At 32.0% G+C, this 23,580-nt stretch overlaps 1 protein-coding gene across 2 annotated transcripts in view; it reads right to left on the bottom strand.

Moving 5' to 3' along the window:
• Positions 1-15,205: 15,205 nt before the first annotated feature.
• The window catches only part of St2 (Sulfotransferase 2), a 37,630-nt gene continuing 29,255 nt past the window's right edge, over positions 15,206-23,580 (bottom strand). The window contains exon 3 of one of the 2 annotated variants that reach the window (XM_075291147.1): positions 15,206-15,937. In XM_075291147.1, coding sequence (XP_075147262.1) covers positions 15,389-15,937 — 549 coding nt within the window. In that variant the 3' untranslated portion in view covers positions 15,206-15,388. The remainder of the gene's footprint in view (positions 15,938-23,580) is intronic. The other variant, XM_075291148.1, reaches the window with a different exon arrangement.

The following is a 23,580-nucleotide window of genomic DNA, read 5'->3' as shown; positions in this document are numbered from 1 at the left end:
TCTAATTTTGAAGTAAAAAGTTTACCACAAATATGTAAGACTTGTCTAAATGAATGAAAAAAGTTCAATAAAATCATTCCATATGAATTCACTTCAGTTAATTTGTTTCATTCTTTAGCATAGTTGTACATAACATAATATAGGAAAATGTTAACTAATATATAGAATGCATTCTACATAATTTCTACGAAAATCACATCGTTCAAACAAATAAAAATGTATTTGGCGCTATACGAAGTTCAACTTTCTTCACAATGAGTTCATTTAACTTACTTTTTTCTAGGTGCATGGTCATAAAGACCATGTATGTATATTTTATTCGCGACCATTTATTTTTCTAACTTTTTTGCAGCGAAAGGAATTTTATAAAAACTTTGAGCATGCACATAACAAAAATTTACCTATTTAAACTAACGCTAAATTTAACTTATTTTTATTGGAAACAATTACTTGCTTGTAGTTAAATTTTATTATTTTTATCGAAATTTTCCACAGCTTAATGAAATCTTCCTTTTTTTAAGTATGTCTCAAAATTTTTATGAACTAAACGTGAGTATAAAGTTCACTGACCGTACACATAAGTTCAATATGAACTAAAACAAATGAAAATTTTCGTACGATTCCGAAAAATAGTAAGAATGAACTACTGTATGTTTAAAATGGTCATGATAATTTCGTGAACTGCAGTTAAAAAGTATCACAGGGCATTACAATTTCCTGGTTTTAACAACGCTTTGTGGAAATCTCAAAATGTGGAGCAAAATTTATTTCAATTTTAATACGTGGTAGTTCATTCTTTCAGTTCCCTTTTTTCGGTGTGTACACACGATTTTCATTTTACGCGTTAGTCGAGTGTTGATTGTTGCATAGAATGGACAGAGAATACGGAATTACTGTGTTTTGTGTTAACTTATTTATTCATAAGTGGTCTAAGTAGCACGTGGTTTTATGTGAATATAAAACAAGGGAAGTGTAATTGAAAAATGTGTTTGGTTTTTTGCTCTGCATTTTTCTGTATTGTAACATATCATTTAGTTTTAGTTGCAGTTACATAATGTATGGAATGATAACTTATTGTTAAAATTTAACCAAAAAAAGAGAGTAAATAAAGTTACTTTTGTGTTTTCTTTTCTCAAATTGCGTCCTTTTTAGGGGACGAAAACAGTTTGTTTTTAAAGACAACATTTTATATTGTGACCCTGTTCTTTTAATTGGGACAAAACTATTAATATACAAGTAAGTAAAGTAGAAAGTCGGGCGGGGCCGACTATATCATACCCTAAACCACCATTACAGAATTAGTAATCATAAGCATTTGTGGGGTAACATATAGGTCTGGGAGATAAACCGCAGTTGCATATTTAAGAAAATTAAGGGGTACATGTCTATGGGTGCTTTGTGTCAATCTGACTATAGCTCAAAGTCAATGTTGCCACGGAAAATGTTCGGTTTACCCTACAAGGACAAAAAAGTTCCCTACTTTCCCATACATTCCCAAACAATTTTCCCTACTATATTTTTCGTTAAATTTAAAAAATTTTACAAAACAAAACTGGTTCTAAGTACTTTATTATCTTAAAACATGAATATGCAACGTATATAACTTAGAATATAAATGTGTATTACCACCACGGTTGCCACAGTTGGTAGAATTCTACCCAAATTAGTAATCTTTTTTGCTAAATCTCTATAAAAATAAAATTTGGAAGAAGTTTCTATAAACAATTTTTGTGAGAAATTTTTCTATAGAAATAAAATTTTGACAATAAATTCTATAGAAATAAAATTTTGAAAAAAATTCCACGGAAATAAAATTTTGAGAAAATTTTTTATAGAAATAATATTTTGAAAAAAATTTCTATAGAAATACAATTTTGACAAAATGTTCTATAGAAATAAAATGTTGACAAAATTCTCTACAGGAATAAAGTTTACCACACATTGTTAAAGATCAAGCCTTGTCGGCTTCTAATTTCCTCCTCTAGAGCCACCAAAATGTAAAAATTATTACAAAATGTGATGAGTGAAAATGTCCTACATTGTGGCCCTACGTCCCTACAAGACGCTATATATTAGAAAACCCCTACTTATAGAGAATTTCCCCTACATCTAGCAACACTGGCTGTGTTGATATTGCGCCTACGGAGTTAGTATGCCACTAATATTTAGCCCATTATTAAAAAAGAGAAAATCGTTAAATTAGTGTGAGTAATAAATACAAATTTGTAAAAATCGAGTAATATTCTTATGTAAGAGCTACAAGTACGTATAAGTACGATCAGCTAGTACATCAAAATTTTAAATTTGAGTAACATTGGTTAATAAATAAGAGTACTATGGCCAAATTTGCGAGCGATGCATATATATGGAAGCTATATCTAAATCTGAACATATTTGCATTATATTTGCGGGTTTGATTAATACCACAAAAGGTTACCTTGTGCAAGATTTGAGTAAGATCAGTTAAGAAATGAGGCCTGTATGGTCAAACATAAGGTTATTAGGGGCGAATTTTTCAAAATCGGGTGATATATATATGGGAGCTTTATCTACATCTGAACCGATTTCGATAAATTTTGCACATATAGTTAGTACTATAGAGGACTGGATCTAGCCAACTTTTAGTAAGATCGGTTAATAAATAAGGGTTCTATTGCCAAATTTGGGAAAATCGGGCTATACATATATATGGGAGCTATATCTAAATCTGAACCGATTTCGATGATTTTTGCACATATAGTTAGTGCTATAGAAGACTACATTTAGCCAAATTTGGGTAAGATCGGTTGATAAATAAGGGTTTTATGGCCAAATTTAGAAAAATCGGGCGGTACATATATATGGGACCTATAGCTAAATCTGAACCGATTTCGATGATTTTTTGCACATATAGTAAATGCTATAGAAGATTATATTTAGCCAAGTTTGAGTAAGATCGGTTGATAAATAAAGGTTTTGTGGCCAAATTTGGGAAACTCGGGCGATACATATATATGAGAGCTATATCTAAATCTGAACCGATTTGGATGAAATTTTGCAGACTTGAAGGGCGATGGAAAAGATTACCTTGTGCCAAATTTGGGGACGATCCGTTTGAAAAAACGCGCAACGTGACCCCATTTGTCGAAATCGGGCGATACATATATATGGGAGCTATATCTAAATTTGATCCGATTTCTTCCAAATTCAATAACATTCGTCCTTGTGCCCAAAAAACTCCCTGTACCAAATTTCATCAAAATCGGTTAATAATTGTGAACAACAAATACATGGACAGACGGACACCAAGCGCTACATCGACTCAGGAGGTGATTCTGAGTCGATCGGTATATATTTTATGGGGTCTAAAATCAATATTTCTGGTAGGCACATTTTTTGGCCGATCAAACTTATTATACCCTGACCACTATGTGGTTTAGGGTATAACAAGATATTATAAAATTGTAGGTGTTGACTATGCTCTCTAAACTGCGAAAAACCATAATACACAAAAAAGTGTCTCGTAAATTTAAGATGATTTTTACAATAATTTATTACAAGAATTTTCCTGAAATTTAGTTCATTTTTCGTACCTTCAACGAAAATTAACTACTCGAAAGGAAATTTTACAAATTCTAAGTAGCAAACGTTTAGTTCATGGCCTACAAAATACGATGGAAATTTCCTTAAAAAATTCTTAACTGGTAGTTAAAAATTCGTTTGTCATGTAAATAATAAGTGCAATTAACTATAAGATTTTTTTGTATGAGAAAATATTTTTTACGAAAAATGAACTTGAAAGTGGATAGTAATTTCTTACTGACAATTCCTATAGTTAATAATTGTAAAAAATTACCCAATGAAATATTTTTAGTTCACATGTTATTAAATTTGATAAATAAGGGTTTTATGGCCAAATTTAGAAAAATCGGGCGGTACATATATATGGGACCTATAGCTAAATCTGAACCGATTTCGATGATTTTTTGCACATATAGTAAATGCTATAGAAGATTATATTTAGCCAAGTTTGAGTAAGATCGGTTGATAAATAAAGGTTTTGTGGCCAAATTTGGGAAACTCGGGCGATACATATATATGAGAGCTATATCTAAATCTGAACCGATTTGGATGAAATTTTGCAGACTTGAAGGGCGATGGAAAAGATTACCTTGTGCCAAATTTGGGGACGATCCGTTTGAAAAAACGCGCAACGTGACCCCATTTGTCGAAATCGGGCGATACATATATATGGGAGCTATATCTAAATTTGATCCGATTTCTTCCAAATTCAATAACATTCGTCCTTGTGCCCAAAAAACTCCCTGTACCAAATTTCATCAAAATCGGTTAATAATTGTGAACAACAAATACATGGACAGACGGACACCAAGCGCTACATCGACTCAGGAGGTGATTCTGAGTCGATCGGTATATATTTTATGGGGTCTAAAATCAATATTTCTGGTAGGCACATTTTTTGGCCGATCAAACTTATTATACCCTGACCACTATGTGGTTTAGGGTATAACAAGATATTATAAAATTGTAGGTGTTGACTATGCTCTCTAAACTGCGAAAAACCATAATACACAAAAAAGTGTCTCGTAAATTTAAGATGATTTTTACAATAATTTATTACAAGAATTTTCCTGAAATTTAGTTCATTTTTCGTACCTTCAACGAAAATTAACTACTCGAAAGGAAATTTTACAAATTCTAAGTAGCAAACGTTTAGTCCATCGCCCTTCAAGTCTGCAAAATTTCATCCAAATCGGTTCAGATTTAGATATAGCTCTCATATATATGTATCGCCCGAGTTTCCCAAATTTGGCCACAAAACCTTTATTTATCAACCGATCTTACTCAAACTTGGCTAAATATAATCTTCTATAGCATTTACTATATGTGCAAAAAATCATCGAAATCGGTTCAGATTTAGCTATAGGTCCCATATATATGTACCGCCCGATTTTTCTAAATTTGGCCATAAAACCCTTATTTATCAACCGATCTTACCCAAATTTGGCTAAATGTAGTCTTCTATAGCACTAACTATATGTGCAAAAATCATCGAAATCGGTTCAGATTTACTAAAAAAAACTCCCTGTACCAAATTTCATCAAAATCGGTTAATAATTGTGAACAACAAATACATGGACAGACGGACACCAAGCGCTACATCGACTCAGGAGGTGATTCTGAGTCGATCGGTATATATTTTATGGGGTCTAAAATCAATATTTCTGGTAGGCACATTTTTTGGCCGATCAAACTTATTATACCCTGACCACTATGTGGTTTAGGGTATAACAAGATATTATAAAATTGTAGGTGTTGACTATGCTCTCTAAACTGCGAAAAACCATAATACACAAAAAAGTGTCTCGTAAATTTAAGATGATTTTTACAATAATTTATTACAAGAATTTTCCTGAAATTTAGTTCATTTTTCGTACCTTCAACGAAAATTAACTACTCGAAAGGAAATTTTACAAATTCTAAGTAGCAAACGTTTAGTTCATGGCCTACAAAATACGATGGAAATTTCCTTAAAAAATTCTTAACTGGTAGTTAAAAATTCGTTTGTCATGTAAATAATAAGTGCAATTAACTATAAGATTTTTTTGTATGAGAAAATATTTTTTACGAAAAATGAACTTGAAAGTGGATAGTAATTTCTTACTGACAATTCCTATAGTTAATAATTGTAAAAAATTACCCAATGAAATATTTTTAGTTCACATGTTATTAAATTTGATAAATAAGGGTTTTATGGCCAAATTTAGAAAAATCGGGCGGTACATATATATGGGACCTATAGCTAAATCTGAACCGATTTCGATGATTTTTTGCACATATAGTAAATGCTATAGAAGATTATATTTAGCCAAGTTTGAGTAAGATCGGTTGATAAATAAAGGTTTTGTGGCCAAATTTGGGAAACTCGGGCGATACATATATATGAGAGCTATATCTAAATCTGAACCGATTTGGATGAAATTTTGCAGACTTGAAGGGCGATGGAAAAGATTACCTTGTGCCAAATTTGGGGACGATCCGTTTGAAAAAACGCGCAACGTGACCCCATTTGTCGAAATCGGGCGATACATATATATGGGAGCTATATCTAAATTTGATCCGATTTCTTCCAAATTCAATAACATTCGTCCTTGTGCCCAAAAAACTCCCTGTACCAAATTTCATCAAAATCGGTTAATAATTGTGAACAACAAATACATGGACAGACGGACACCAAGCGCTACATCGACTCAGGAGGTGATTCTGAGTCGATCGGTATATATTTTATGGGGTCTAAAATCAATATTTCTGGTAGGCACATTTTTTGGCCGATCAAACTTATTATACCCTGACCACTATGTGGTTTAGGGTATAACAAGATATTATAAAATTGTAGGTGTTGACTATGCTCTCTAAACTGCGAAAAACCATAATACACAAAAAAGTGTCTCGTAAATTTAAGATGATTTTTACAATAATTTATTACAAGAATTTTCCTGAAATTTAGTTCATTTTTCGTACCTTCAACGAAAATTAACTACTCGAAAGGAAATTTTACAAATTCTAAGTAGCAAACGTTTAGTTCATGGCCTACAAAATACGATGGAAATTTCCTTAAAAAATTCTTAACTGGTAGTTAAAAATTCGTTTGTCATGCTATAAAACTACTTGTGAAATGTAAAGTATTTTCTAAATAATAAGTGCAATTAACTACACAGTCTCACACAAGTTTACATACGATTAAAGAATTTGTATTTTATTGAAATAATAAAATATTATAAACTATGCATATACATGCTTTAATTTTTGTAAAATAATTTGAAAACATAGTATTTGTTAATTTTTAACAATATTTGTTTAGTGTGGTTTATAAAAAACAACAAGAAAGATGTTTGGTTAGTAGGTTAAAAACTCAGGGGTATGTAAACTTGTGTAAGACTGTGTATAAGATTTTTTTGTATGAGAAAATATTTTTTACGAAAAATGAACTTGAAAGTGGATAGTAATTTCTTACTGACAATTCCTATAGTTAATAATTGTAAAAAATTACCCAATGAAATATTTTTAGTTCACATGTTATTAAATTTATAGACATTTTCGTCAAAAATGGTAGATAACATTTCATGAAAATTTTGCAAATTTTAAGTTAAACGTTTCATTGATCGTAAACTGGTGTGCCTTTACGAATATTATTCTTAGAGTCAATTGGCAGCAGATGCGATGAACTAGTGCATAGTACAGAGATCTTTATCGGCATAGTGGAATGTGATTAATGTAAAGAGTTGATTTTTGTTGTGTATACATGAACGTGGGGTTGTTTTTATTTTTGTTCATTTAGTGGTTTGTGTGTGTGTTTGGATGGTTTATTATTTGGCTGGATGAGGTGTTGTTTTCAATAAAGGTACATGTGTTTTTGTTGTTGTGGGATTGTTTTGGCTTTGCTTGGTTTTGTTTGGCTTGCTTCAGTTGTATAGTTGGCGTTGGCGTGGGCTGTTGCATCTTTTAAGTAGGGAATATAAGGGAATATAAAGGCATGGAATATTTTGGATTTTTGAGACAAATATTGGTGTTTGTTTATTAAACCTTTTAAATGAAAGTTATTAATATTTTATCGGTAGTTTAGAAAAAAGTTATTAAGAATATTTACGAAAATATGTTGAAATTGACAGTGTATTAAAATTTTTATTATTCTATGTAAAAAATTAATATTCAATTCCAGATGAATTTGGAAAATTTTTGTTATATCTCAGCGTATAGTTTATTCATAAATTGGTAAGTATTTTTTAATATGACTTTCTTTTAAAAAGAATATTTTTTATGTATATTATTATTTCTTAATTAATTTTTTTTTTTGGAAACCAGTTTAATGTTTTTCTTTGTTGTAAAAATATTCAACTAGAATATTTACGTTTTTGTGACCTTTTTATAATCAAAATTACAGGTTTTTAATACCTTATTTTAGTATTTCTTTAATCAAATTTTTTGGAAACCAATGTAATATTTTTAATGTAAAAACAGATATTTAATTTCATAATAACCCCTTAAAAATTTGGAAAATATTTTAGTACTCCTTTTCCTGTAATTTAATAGTGAATTGGTAAGGATTATTTAACTTTCTTTTAAACCTGGACAGTCATCCTTATTTTTTGTACATTAACGTCATCCTTCGTCATTTTGACTACGGCTGATTTCAAGACGCTATAATTTTCATCGTGAGCGAAAAAGTGAACAAAACTTGAATTTATTTTCTTATTCAATTTGGCTTTAATTAGTATAAATCAAAAATTCATAAAACGGTCGAATTAGTATAACTGAAATTTACCATTTCCCATTAGACAAAAATGTATTTTAAATCGAAAATGAAATTACGTGTCGTCATTTTGACGAATGATGACTGTTTAGGGTTATCAAGAATATTTGGTTTTTTCATGCATATTATTATTTTTTTCATTAGATTTTTTGAAACCCTACACCCTCAAAAAAAATCGCTTCTCTAACATATGATCCAAACATATTTTGCAGGAAGCACATATATTATTGGATACTGCCGAAACATTAATATGGTTGTTTTATGTGAACATATTATATGTTTGGAAGCATTTGGGCCCAAAAATATTATATGCTTGGAAGACTTTTCCCCAAAGAAGATTGTGCTCATTCCCTAACACAATTTTCACTTCCACGAAATTTTTTAGTTCTTGGCACCTTTTTCTGTAATACAAATAATGTTGAAGAAATTATTCAATTTTATAAATTTTTTAATTTTTACCTTTCGCCTGGACGGAGAATCGAACCGAGGACCATACAGTTTGTAAGTCAACACACTATCCACTGGGCTACATAGCTGTTATAGTCACCAGTAGACAATTATCGTTATAAGTTAAATTTATATAGCATAGTTTGCAGCGCCCACGAGCCCATGCAAACATAACATTATTTAACAGAAACATACATTTGTTGGCCACGTGGAGCAGTGGTTAGCATGTCTGCCTTGCAAGCAAAGGGTCGTGGGTTCAATCTCTGCTCCGACCGAACCAATTTTTTTTTTGACTGGACGAAATGGACTGAGCTTTTGGATAAAATATTATTTTTTTATTCCAAAAATAACAATTTTATAACAAAAACCTGTTTTTGGTAAAAAAAGTTTGAAATTTTGGAAGAAATTCAAAAACTCTAACAAAAGAAGAAAATTTATTTAGGCGTGAACCGTTTTTTACTAGCATTTAACACCATTTTAAATGCCTTTAAAACTTATCGTGTTTTGTACTTAATTTCATTTTTATCTTTAAGGCCGGTAAAAAAAGATAAATAAAACACTTGTCCACACATACATAAAATTCTGCTCTCAAAGCGAAAACTCATGCTGTTTTTTTTTTCAAATGTCTATTCTCTTGGTTCCGAATGTCTATTCTCTTTACTCCGAATACTCATTCTAATATTCAAATTAAATAATATTTAGACTCAAGCATATCAAATTTTTGGCCTTATCATGAAACAGTTTTCCGAAACAACATACAACCGTTTCACATATATATGTTTACTCGAAATTTGTAAATTTATATATGTTTACATTCACACATATTATTTTTATGAAACATTCATGCCCCAAACATACTATATTCTAACATATTAACATATGTGTTCCAAACATTTATTGTTAGTTGAGGACCATTACATGTTTGCACTTAAATATATTGTGTTTAAAAATTGTGCCCGAAACACATTTTGTTTATATCGGAACATATGAAAAATATATTTTTCTAACTGTGTATTTAATAATTTTATTTAATGTAAAAAAAATAATTTCAGAGTAACCCAAATAAATTTGGACAACTTTTTATATTTCCCCTCAGCGTACAATTTAATAGAGAATTGGTAAGTTTTATATTAAAACTTTGGCTTTCTTCCAACTAGAATATTTATTTTATTATATCCTTCAAAACGATAACAACACAGTTTTATGAGTTTATTTAGAATACTTCATTATTTCTCTAATTGTTTCAGGTACAAATTTTATGAAATACATTTTCCACAGGAAAGTTGAATTCCTTGCACCATTTTATAAAATGCTCCCAAATATGGTAAGTTACAAGCTAAAATTAAGAATTAAAAATTATATTTCATTACATGGTGTTAATTTTTAACAATTTTCATTATTGTTTCCATTTTTTTCAGCAAGATATGTGAAAAAATTACCTACGATGAATAAAAAAAAGGATAAGTCAAAATGTCCAAACAGTGGGTTCAAATGAACTACTCTCTGTTCCACGTGGTCATAATTTTTATTCACAAAAAAAACATTGTATTAAGAACTTTCATCATAAGTTTTTATAATAAAGTACTTTTGCGTAAAGAAAGTTTAATTTTAATGTATGAAAATTTTCATTATAGTAAAACGGTTTGTTATTTCTTTAATTATTTAATTTCTCTGTACTGTGGAATGATTGATTTAAAAATAGTTTAGTCGTCGACATTTTAAAGAGACTGTTAACCAATTTTTATTATCGGGTTTCCGACAAAATAAGCAAGTAAACCAAAATAATACTGACCTTTTAACTTGGTAGGGGTATATAAATCTTATGGTGTTGTAAAAATGAACTAAACTACAATGTTATAGATGAACTAAAATTTAAGAGAATTATAAACTAGACAAGTTGAAAAAAATCTTAAGGGCTAAATCATGGTCAATATTACTACAGTTTAGTTCATTTTGCAATGGAAAGGGATCACTGTTTTTTCAGTGTATTTAAGATCGTGGCCATTGACTTTTAATTCGAACAAATTTCTTTTTATCAATATAGTAACATTTTAGATGAGGTCAATAATATATTTTTTTTCATAGAACTATGTTCACTGAGCCAACATGGTTTCACGTAAAAATGTTACTTGGTCGCCACAAAAACAGCTCCTGTCATATTATTTTGCTCTTCGATTATGATTGCCACAATCATGTTTCTTCTCTGCGTGTATGCTATTTGATTGTGGATGACAGTCTTTAGTAGACATTTGTTCGCAATTCATTTTGGAGTGTCCTTAACCCTTCGTTGCATGACATTGCATATATGATATGTTACTTTTTTACCTATATGACGCTCTTCTTTTGAACATTTTACCGTTAGTTTTTTCTCTTTCTCATTCTTTTCACGTTAGGGATACTCTTTGGTAAGAGTTTTTGTCAGAATTGAGCGGAAATAGGTCTTTAGTATCATAAATATCATATCATAAAACGGTTGTACCATTCGAAAAATGTTTCTCGATGCGAAAATTAAATTATGCAACGAAGGGTTAAGATTTGAACTCTCGTCCGTTGTTTACTTTCATTTAAATACCATTATGATTGAATTCAAAACTAATCGAATTTAGCAGCACAAATTGTAAATATATTTCACTGTTTTTAAATTCTTTGTACTTTCTTGATTTGTTTTCGTGCCATATGCAAACAAAAATTTATGGCGATATAGTTACAAAAACATAGCCACATAAAATTCGGGTTTAAAGCCAAAAACACATGTTCGTTTTTTTTTTCTAAATGTTCTTTGCTGCTATATTTCTATGACATTTTGCTTGATTTGTTTATTTTTTTTTTGTATGCACTATCGTTATTTTTTATGAAGATCACTTTGGAAATTATATATATTCTTCACTGATTTATTAGATGACCGATCGGTGTCAAACCCAGTTTGAAAGTTCAGAAAATGAAGAATAACCGAATAAAATAGGGTCAATTGTAAATTCACTTTGATTTTCGATTTCACAATATTCCGATTTTATCCACAATTTTAACATTTTTGATGCACCAGATGATTAATAATCAAAGCATAGACCAAGGAAGGTATTTTCGTCTGCAAATGAGTGATTTTTTAATTTGGCTTTATTTGTGTTTTCTTTCCTTTGTTCTCTTGAGGAAACACCAAATATTGAAAAAGCATATAAAATTCTATCCATCCACACCTATTTTGTAATGCAAATTGGTTGATTTGTACGGTAATTCTCGTTTTCCAAAAAGAAATTGAGTCACTTGACTGCGCAATTGAGTGGAATGACTGCGCTCTGCAAATAAACAAAACCATGATGAATTATCAATGTATGTCTCTATTTTAATTGGTCTATGATCAAAGCATAGACCAAGGAAGGTATAGACAACGAAAGTGAATTCACAGCGCTGTAGTTTGTCTGCACACCGTAGATGGCTCTTTTTCGTCTGCAAATGAGTGATTTTTTAATTTGGCTTTATTTGTGTTTTCTTTCCTTTGTTCTCTTGAGGAAACACCAAATATTGAAAAAGCATATAAAATTCTATCCATCCACACCTATTTTGTAATGCAAATTGGTTGATTTCTACGGTAATTCTCGTTTTCCAAAAAGAAATTAAGTCACTTGACTGCGCAATTGAGTGGAATGACTGCGCTCTGCAAATAAACAAAACCATGATGAATTATCAAGGTATGTCTCTATTTTAATTGGTCTATGATCAAAGTAAATATTCAAATTTATAAAGCAAGATTTTATTGAAAGTGAGTAAAAGTGAGTTAATTCCTACTAGACTCCGTACTTACATTTCCTCTTCGGGAGTATCATGCAGATTCGATGTTCTTTGGACGTTAAAAGAGTTTTTCTTGCAAATTCATATTCAAAATACATGTATTTACTAAGTAAATTAAATAAGTGTTAAAATTCCCTTCTACGAGAAATTTTATGAGGCATTCGTCTTCAAAGGTAAATACAGTGGTGTGAAAAATAATAGAGCCACATGTTGTTCTATAAATGGAATGTTTTGTTTACCTTTAACAAACAATTTTTAAAACATGGTTTTCTATGTATTATTTGTAATGCATAGAAAACCCAAAAATAAAGACAATTTCGATCTGAATTGAATAGATTAATTTTGGTCTCATCCGACCACAAAATATTGCGCCATTTAGATAGAGGCCAATTTACGTGTTCGTTTGCAAATTCTAGTCGTTGTTTTATGTTGCGCTTTGATACACTCAAATTTAAACTTCGTACAGCTCTAAAGACATTTTAACAATTTTTAAATCATATTTTTTCCTCCAACATACGAAATTTTCTTTAACAACTATAAAAAATTTATTATTTTTAATATTTTTTCAATTTGACAAAGAGTATAAACTTATTTGTAACATGTTGCATGTTGCAAAACTATTTTAGTTAACATTTTCTAAAATAAACCTACATTGTCTTTTCATTCAAACAAAATTCTTTTTATCAATATAATAACATTTTAGATGAGGACAATTATATTTTTCTTAGAACCATGTTCACTGAGCCAACATGGTTGCAGGTGAAAATGTTACATGGTCGCCGCAAAAATAGCTCATATCATATTATTTTGCTCTTCAAATATGATTGTGACAATCATGTTTCTTCTCTGCGTGTAACTTACCCACACACAAAGTACGCACAAATACCCCAATTTAAATTTACAACTTCATAGCTACGAGGGCGGTTCGGAAACTTCTTAGCCTATCAATGAAAGAGAATAGTTAGTTTTTCAAAAATATTTTTTATTTTTCAATATAATCTCCTGAAACTTCAATACACTTATGGCGTTTTCTTTTCTTGTAAAAAATGCGCACTTTTTTGCATTTTGCCCGGAAAATGTACTTTTTAGGTTCTTTTCTAAAAAAAACACGCAAAAGTGCGAAAAGGCTTCGAATTCTGTTGTGAAAATAGTGCCACGCATAGAGGCAAATTACGGGCATTTTCAGCACTGCCAACAAACGAGAGTGCTGCGATTGCCCTGTTTCCTTCTTTGGATTCTTTTCTGCCCGCTGAAATGATAGCATTTTTTTAGGTTGCTGGTAACATTTTAAAAATGCGCATTCTGTACAGACAAAATGACGGCAAAGCACTTTTTTCAGAAAAGAAAACACCATTAGTCCAACGCTTTTCTAGCAATTCTATTATCCCTTGGTTAAAATAGTTTTCCTCAAGGTCTTCAAAATAGTGGTTTACAACTGAAATTGAGGTAAAACGCTTGCCAGCAAGGAATTTTTTTAGATATGGGAACACGTAAAAGTCACTGGGAGCTAAATCATGAGAATAAGGTGGGTGGTCAAGCAACTCGTACTTTAATTCATTGATTTTAGCCATTGTTAAAACACTCTTGTGCGCTGGTGGGTTTTTCTCGAATTTGTACATTTAATTGTTCCAAAAGGTTGCAATAGTACTCTGAATTTATTGTTTTACCCTTTAGTCAATCAATAAAATACCGTTGAAGTCCCAAAAACCGTTGCCATAACCTTACCAGCTGATTGAATTGTTTTTGCCTTCTTTGGGGTACTTCCTCCAGCTTCAGTCCATTGTTTGTTCTTTTGTCTCTGGAGTATAGTGGTGCATTCATGTCTCATCAACAGTTATGAAACGACGCTTAAAATCCATTTTATTTCGATTAAAACGATCCAAACAAGCAGAGAAATGTTCATTCTTATGCGTTTTTGATCGACTGTTAACAAATGCGGCACCCATCTTGCAGAAAGCTTTTTCATCTGTAGTTTTTCATGCAAAATTAAATGGACTCGTTCATTTGAGATGTCCATGATATTAGCAATTTCACGCACTTTTATTCGTCGATCATTTAATACCATATCATGCACTTTGGCTACAATTTCTGTTGTTGTTGCTGTTTTTGGACGTCCACTAAATACGTGGTTCATCTTCAATGCTTATACGACCACGTTTCAGCAACCCAATTTTTACTGTTGCATATGAAGGAGCACTTTCACCTAACACATTCACCACATTATTATGAATTTCTTGTCCCGATAAACCTTTTTTATGTAAATATTTAATGACAGCACGCATTTCTAATTTTTCCATTGTAAAAAAATAGCGGATGCGTCTTTTTTGAACACCTGTTTCTATATGAAGGAGTTGCCAGATCGAAACAAAATTTAACATGTGTTCATAACAAAGATGGAAGTTTCCAAAACACTTAACTTTTTTTGTTTATACCGCGCTTTTTGTGCTAGGCTAAGAAGTTTCCGAACTGCCCTCGTACATGAGTTCTGCGTCAATAGAATCTATTTTTTTTGAAATTGGTTGATGAATGTTGATTCTACAACGGAAATACGAAGTGGGACATATATGTCCCATTCGTCGTCAAAGGGTTAAATTTGACGGTTACACACGGACACACATCTCGCCCATACATTTCCCAAATGTATATATTAGAATAAAATAATTGACAATAATAGTTTTTTATTCACCTATTCAAAAAAAGTATGTACATATATATACTTTATTGAAATTACGGTTAGGATTACTATAATCTTTTATACATCATATTAAAACTATTACATAATATTTCGACGGTATTTGTTCTTGATTCAAAATGTCAATTTTATGAACTACTGAATATTAGCTTTTATTCATAATCGAAAATCAAGCCAGAGTCTTTCGAATTTTCGGCAATCCATACATCAAATTTTTTTGACATGTCATCCGTCATATAATTTTTCCAATCTCCTATTTGACCTTTGCGTATAAATTTAGCTCCGGTATCAGAGGATGTATCTATTTTCCCATTACCATTTGAGTCGCTTCGACATAGAATGGGATCCAAATTGACAGCTGGATTCGTTTGCATTGTATCAAATTTGAGGTGTTCACAAATTCGTGTCATATCATTTTCACTAAGATTGTAATCGATATTTAAAAATTTTGCACATTTTCTAATTGTACTTGGTAGATCACGTTTCATATCCTCATATTTCAAGAATAAAACGTTCGAGTCGATAAATCTACTTCGTTTCCAAAATGGTAGAACATGTTTCCAATATGAACCCATTGGAGTAAGTTCGTCTAAGAACAATTGGAAAAACTCATCTATTGAACCTTGAAGATCATGCACTAGTTTGCAGTAATGATAAAATGAGACGCAAAGATCTTTGGGATTCCGAGACGTATATATGATCTAGAAAGAAAAAGAAAATTATATATTAAAAAATCGTTCATAAAGAGTGTTGCGGAATAAATCTCCTTCTAACAATTCAATTTAAATCTCAAGTTTTTGTACTGGTATGATTTTGTATGTTCGTGATCGATAAACTTAAAAAGTATTGGATCGATTTCGACCAAATTTGTATATGGATAATCAATGGGCCACGTGAACTTTGTTCGGCACATTGCGTAATATTTAGTTTTTTGTCGTGTTATTTCATCGCGACTCAAGATCTACTGCACGATTTTGACCAAACTTTCTTAAATGATACTCAAATATATGAATACAAACCCGTTTGTGTAAACGCACACACACATTCATCTACAAGGAAAATTGGGGCAGGGTTGCAAAAAACTGCTGTTTAGAGAGAATTTTATAAAATCACTTTTTGACTTATTAGAGCCAATTTCCATAGTAAATACAAATTGTCAAAACCCTAGTTAGTATTGAAGATTTTGGCCGAAATCCTCCTAGATCTCAGTAGATTTGCAATAGGCAAATATCAGCTGGCTCGTAGAGGATTTCAACAAAATCTCTTTCAAAATCCTCTATACAGCCTTGGACAACTGTGGTTTTAGTACTAAAAATGCGCTTTTTGCATCCCTGCCCCTATTTTCCTTGTAGATGAATGTGTGTGCGTGTACACATACGGGTTTGTGTTTGTATTGATATATTTACGAACAGCGGTTAAATCCTCAAATCTACGAAATCTCATTATTTTGCCAGTCCGAACACTTGAGATTTGTAGAGATTTTGGTTCTAATTAGCGAGATTTCGTGTCTAGTGCGAACGTAGTATTAGATAGACATTACGGACCACGCAACCCCAGAATAGTTTGAATTTGTGAATGAGAGTTGTAAAACTAGTTAAGTTTTCAATAACTATAATATAACAGCTTTTTTGCATCCCTTTTATTGGGGAATCCTACAGTAGTTTTACGACTTTTGTGACTTACGTATTATACCGTCGCAAAAGTCACCGTTTGTGGCAAGCCAACCCTGCATACCCCTCTCTTTCTCGGTTCAAATGATATGGTTTCTGATGTTAAATTTTAAATTTGTAGATTTTTGATTTGCACGATATTTGTTTAACTTTTACGTGCAGAGAAGGAATATGATCACCTCCTACAGTACAATTTTATTTTTGGATGGGGAACATGGATGCCGCAAAAATTTAGTTTCCTAGCCAAACACAAAATTCTTGTTGAAATCAGATACATAATGCCCGAGTAAACAACACATGTTAGACGTTCACCGCATAGACCCTCCACCATAGGATGGGAGGTATAAAGTTACTATACCCTTCCGTTTTTAACACACGGAAATATTGGTTTCAGACCCGATAAAATATATATCTGGGACATGGTGAAGTTTTGAGTCGATCTAGCATTGTCCGTCAATCTATTGAAATCACCATAACTTCTGAACGAAACAAGCTATCGACTTCAAACTTGGTGCAAGCAGTTGTTATTGGTGTAGGTCAGACGGTATTGGACCAGATCGGGCCGCTCATATAAAGTTAAGCGCAGATTGGATTTCCGGAGCCTCTTGGAAAAGCTAATTTCATCCGATACGGTTGAGGGTGCTTAGCCTTAATTAATTTAAAACGAAAAAATGGCGTGTTAAGTAAAATTATATATACTTAATAGTGCGACTGATAACGCACTAATGTGCTGCACATACGTGGTCATAAAACCTTATCTAAGGGATAACAAATACCAGATAATGTTGTATAAGTATATGCTTAGATTTACTTTTGAACAATATTTAGATTGTAGGTAGTTTAAAATTTAGTATATACAGTTTGTCAAGAAAGTGTTTTGACAATGGGATAAAAATTATGTTTTGTTCCAAAATTAAATATAATGAAATTTAAAAAAAAAAATTTTATTATGTATTTTGGAAAGTATACATACGTACACAGAATTAAAAATTTAATAAAATATTTAATATTTCAATTATTTCTAGAAGTTGAAATAGTTGGCAATGTCAAAAGACTTTCTTGACAGACTGTAAGTTTAAATATTTTGTACAATAAAGCAGTATCTTGCAGACAATCAACGGGAAGAGTTTTAATTTCTTTACGTTTTGGTCCTTCAGCCGGATCGAGATTTCCCCGCCGTGACTCGAACAGTAAAAGCTTGCACACTTCATTTGGAAACCCCGTTCTATGTACCAGTAATTAACAGTTTAAACGTTCTTTACTAAGGGCCTGTTCGAAACCGACATTTTTTACTAGCATTGGTAAAAATTTGACGTAAATCGAGGTGAGTATAATTTCACTAGCCCAGGGGGCTAGTAAGAAATTTGGCATTTGCTAAATATTCTTGACATTTACGACACCACTAGGCTTGGGATGTCTTGATTGTATCAAAACAAACAAAAAGTAGTTTTATTTGTTAAAGAAATGAGTTCACTAAATCAGCAATTGTTTTTCACCATAGTAAATAGTTTCGGTTTCGAACAAGCGCCAAAGGGGTAAAAAACAACACCTGTAAAGGTAAGTACTATGTTCGCTTTCCGAGTTGAAATTTTCGCGGCTACTTTATTAAAACAGTTCAATATAAAGTAGATAAATTAACTCAATTGATGCGCAGTTTCTTGTGCCTCTAAATTTCGGCAAGACATTATGGGAATATGTTTGTTTTCATTTATAATTTTGACTATTTCAGGAAAATTAATCGCGAAAATAAAGTGATTTTCAACTCGAAAACCGAATATAATACTCACCTTAATGTGTGCATAAATTAAGGAGAAAATATTACCCACTATTATCGCGGATATGACAAAATAAGTAAATATATTTCGACAAATTAAAGAAATTTTATTAGAAATAATTATTGTTTTTACTTGTTTAAGGAAGTTTCGTAGTTTGAAGGAGTATTTTGTGGGAAATACGAAATTTGGAAATATTTATAAATTTTTTTTGTAAATTTTTGCTAACGTATACGAAAAATTATTAAAGTAAGCTACACTTGTAGTTTAGTCAATGCATGAAGTCAAAAACAACAATAATGATTGAAGAGTAAATCAACAATAACAAACAAAACGAATGAAGATAGAGGAAGCACTAGGGATGCCCGACGTGCTCTTTTAAAGAGCACATGCGGCAGTAGCCGATTATCAAACCTTTTTTCGGAAGGTTCAAGTGTAGTTCACTTTGGGTTGAGTGAATTACCCGAAATTATTCTGATGATTGGTTGATAGTTTTGTTGCAAGTAGAGGATGCTGATGAGAATGTGGTAATTCCGAAACAGCAGTACATCCAACCATCTTGCAGTCTATAGGGCTTTGCCCAAATAAATTTGACAAGCATACTTTTCCTCTGTTGGTTAAGCTACACTTGTAGTTTAGTCAATGCATGGTTTTAAGCTGAGATCAAAAACAACAATAATGATTGAAGAGAAACCAACAATAACAAACAAAACGAATGAAGATAGAGGAAGCACGCTCAAAAACAAATCCAGCCAACTACATTCAAATCGATGATTTGAGTTTGGCAAAGGAAAAGAGATACGCTTGCAAATTTTTTTAGGCAGTAGCCGACCATCAAACCTTTTTTCGGGAGGTTCAAGTGTAGTTACCTTTGGGTTGAGTGAATTACCCGAATTTATTCTGATATTTGGTTGATAGTTTTGCTGCAAGTAGAGGATGCTCATGAGGAATGTGGTAATTCCGAAACAGCTGTACATCCAACCATCTGGCAGTCTATAGGGCTTTGTCCAAATAAATTTGACAATCATACTTTTCCTCTGTTGGTTATGCTACACTTGTGGTTTGTCAATGCATGGTTTTAATCTGAAATCAATAACAACAATAAAGTAAAGGAAATATTCTCATATTGGAGAAATGTTTACTAAAGCATAATAATTGTTATGACCTAAATTAGTGTTAAATTGACTTTAGTGTCCTGTATGGTTCCTTCTTTGAGCGTTGTAATTTTCTCTAAATAAAGCTTACGTTAGGTTAAAGTGGCAAAATTAACTGGAACAATTAATTTCGTTGTATAACCAAAAAAATGTTTCTGTATATGAGTATAGAAATTTATTTCCGAACAAAATTACATTATTAAATGGAAAAATATATTTTTGTAATTAAAATGTTAATTGGTTAATTTCTTAATTGACTACATTTTTAATTAGGTTAAAAATTTAAATTTAAATCGATTAGATTTTCATTTTAATCAACTTTTTTAACATGAAATATTTTTGTGATATTTTTTCTGTGTAGTCCAACTTAGGTTTGGTTAGGTTAAAGGGGCAGCCCGATTAAATGTCAGGCTTACTTAGACTATTCGGTACATTGTGATATCACATTAACTAAAAGTACCTATTACATATGGACACTTCTAGTTTTAACCGCTGAACCTTGTCTATTATTTTCTTCTGTTGAACCAACTAGATTGTTCCAAAAACATTAGCAGACTGCATTAGCCCCTAAAATTCGCTTACGCTTACACAAAATGCAGGACATTCACACAAGAGGTGTTTAATTGATTCCTTTTCCTCCGCATCATGCCAGCTCATAAAATAGCAAAATCGCCTATCAGACAGCGACCCGTTATAGCAGATATCAGGAGTGATATCTGACGTCTTAAGAACACTAGCATATCTAGTCTGCGGTTTAAGTGCAAATGGCGGCATTTTGCTTGGTGTCGTTACAACCCATCGAACATTTGCCATCATAACAGCCTTCTCACTCAGAAAAAGCTTGCAGGTAACCAGACATGCCAACAGATTCTACTTCCTCTGGAATATGAAAGGTAGTTCCTAGCCTTGCCTACTCATTCGCTTCGCAGTTCCCCGGTATGTTCCGATGGCCAGGTACCCATTTTAGGTGAATATTGTACTGCTCGGCCATCTCGATGAGAGATTTGCTGCAGAGTCCAAGAAATTTATTACAGGTTGACTGTCTGAGTATATATTAATGCCAACATTTGTTGGAACATTACTTCTCAGCCAATTCGCCACCTCCCTTATTGCTAATATTTCAGCTTGAAAAACACTACAGTGATTAGGTCATTTTTTCGCTATTCGAAGTTCCAGGTCTTTAGAATATACTCCGAAACCCACTTGTCAATCCAATATAGAGCCATCATATAATGTTTATTCCCTGGGGTCCGTGTGCACCACGCCTCGCTGTTGGGAATTAGAGTTTCAAACTTTTTGTCGAAAGGTGGTTTCGCCAGAGTATAATCCACTACGTTTTGCACATCTGGCATTATTTTGTGGACCGAACTGTGATCGCGCCTTTTTTCGGAAAACAGCGATAGCTCGCGCAACCACACAGCCGTTGTTGCAAAAACGTCTAAAGGTAATAGATGCAGCATAACATTAAGGGAATCTGTTCCTATATTAGTGAGATACATGAAATGCACAGCACGCTATACGCTGAATTTTATCTAAACTTGTCGGCTGCTGAAGTGCCGGCCACTAGACTACAACACCATATTACATTATAGGTTAGACCTAACCTTTCTCGCTCTTTCTTCAATATTAAGCTTAAAGATCGGATTCCTGTCAAAAATAACGCCAAGGTATTTTGCACACTCACCAAAGGGAATTTCAATACCCCCTAAAGATATGGACTTAACTGAGGGTATTTTGCGATCTTTGAAGTACATGGCTAGTTCTGTCTTTGCAGGATTTACTCCAAGACCATTCTCTTTCGCCCATTTCCTAGTCATCCGGAGGCCTCTTTGTATTGTGGATGACTGCTAGAGCCACATCATCTGCTTATATTTATTTCTGGTATCATCATATCGAACGTATCCGTATACCTATTACAATCAGCTTTTCTCACATTTGGCGGAAATAGGGTCTTCGAAGTACGAACAGCTAATTTGAAACTGATGTAGCGATGATCTCTGTTCCCTCAAAACTTGCATCTCAGATATTTTATCATTCAGTTCCGGAGAGCAAAATCTGACGTCCTAAACCTCTTGCCTTTTTTTGATGACGAAGGTTGGTGCATCTTCTTATTGTTAATTACCAGGTTAGTACGCAAAATAAACTCCATTAGCGACACTCCCCTTGCATTAGTATCATTACTTCCCCCAAATGATAATGAGTTTTATCTTTAAGCAAGGTCTTAACGGCAAATGGCATTTGGCTAGACTGGCTACGACAGTGTCTGCATTGCTCAATGAAGGAAGCAGAAATTAGTTTAGTTCTACAAGATTATTTTGTTTATCGACCTTTTTTCTAATTATTGTTTTCTCTGTATGTATTTTTTCTTGGCTTTCAAGGTCATTTTTGAATGCGAATAAAACAAATATTGAATTATTCCATTATTTTCATCCAACGTTTCGCTGGGATTTTTTCCAGCTTCATCAGGGATGATTTTTTATTGGATCTGGCAACAATATAATAGGGAAATACATTACATTTTCACATACATTCTATTGATTTCCGTATAAGTTTCACTTACATTCAATTTATCGTCAATTACATTTGCAAACAAATACGTCAATTATGACGAAATTACTATAATTCGACATAAAACACATACTTAGTAATTGCAAAAATAATTAACTTAAACTAATATCACAGTAAAACTTATGTTGCTATCACAGATGGTAACCGACTAAACTATAATAATACAATCCTGTAGTTGGCGTTAGCATTGTCTTTGTCTTCTTTTCAGTTTATTGCACTTGTTGTTTTTTGTTGTATACGTAAACTCTCTAATGTATATCTCTTATTCTCTCTTTGTCCAATATTTTTATGTTTCGTAGATTCTTTTTTGGCAATTATACATGCTCGATTTATATCTTTACCAGTATTATGCAACAGTTTGAAACCCGGAGTTATCATATACATATGGTCCTTTCAGCAGGAAAACTTTCCCGAGTCTTTCACAAAATCTGTCAAAAATCCCGTTATTTCAATTACTCAAGGTGTATATTTCAATTTTCCGATTTTCTACACCCTAATCGCTTAACATATACTCCCAAACACATTCTATTTCAAGCATATACATATTCAGGATGGTCCAAACACAATATTGATTGTACTTTTGAAACATATTATGTTTCACCTTAGGCATACACTGGTAGAAAAAGCTTTTAATGAAATTTGAGTTCCAAACAGATAATGTTTACACCGAAACATATGAAAAACAGTCTTTTTCGTCAGTGTAGAAAATATATGATTTGAAATTAAATCGCTTTCATTTTCATATCTTTTAAATGCACATATGACTGTCAGAAACAAAAACAAATCAATTTACCATCGCTATCTATTGAATCATCAGCTGCCACTTGAGTAGAAAAAGTAAAAGCATATATACCCAAATATCTAATCTGATTTGAAATTCACGTTTTTCTGTGAAATGTATTAAATTATAAATTATAATAATCAGTTCTCGGTAAGTGACACTGCCGCACCAATGTTTTTTGCCATAACGTTATCCAAAGCTTACACTACACTGAAAAAAGCACGCGGGGTTCAAAATATTTTGCCTTTACACTAATGATTTTGGTATTGATTTCGAGCCCAATAAGACTCTATGCTCTTTTAAACTTGATTTTTGCTTACTAGATTCTAGAAAACAAATTTTTTTTATTTGTTTTTTTCAGCTTTTTCTTCATATGATAAAAAAAGTTCATTAAAAACG

Source organism: Haematobia irritans, chromosome 1 (assembly GCF_050003625.1).
Source record: "Haematobia irritans isolate KBUSLIRL chromosome 1, ASM5000362v1, whole genome shotgun sequence".
Classification (NCBI taxonomy): domain Eukaryota; kingdom Metazoa; phylum Arthropoda; class Insecta; order Diptera; family Muscidae; genus Haematobia; species Haematobia irritans.
The sequence above is the reverse complement of the archived record's forward strand: the minus strand, read 5'-3'. Positions and strand labels throughout refer to the sequence as shown.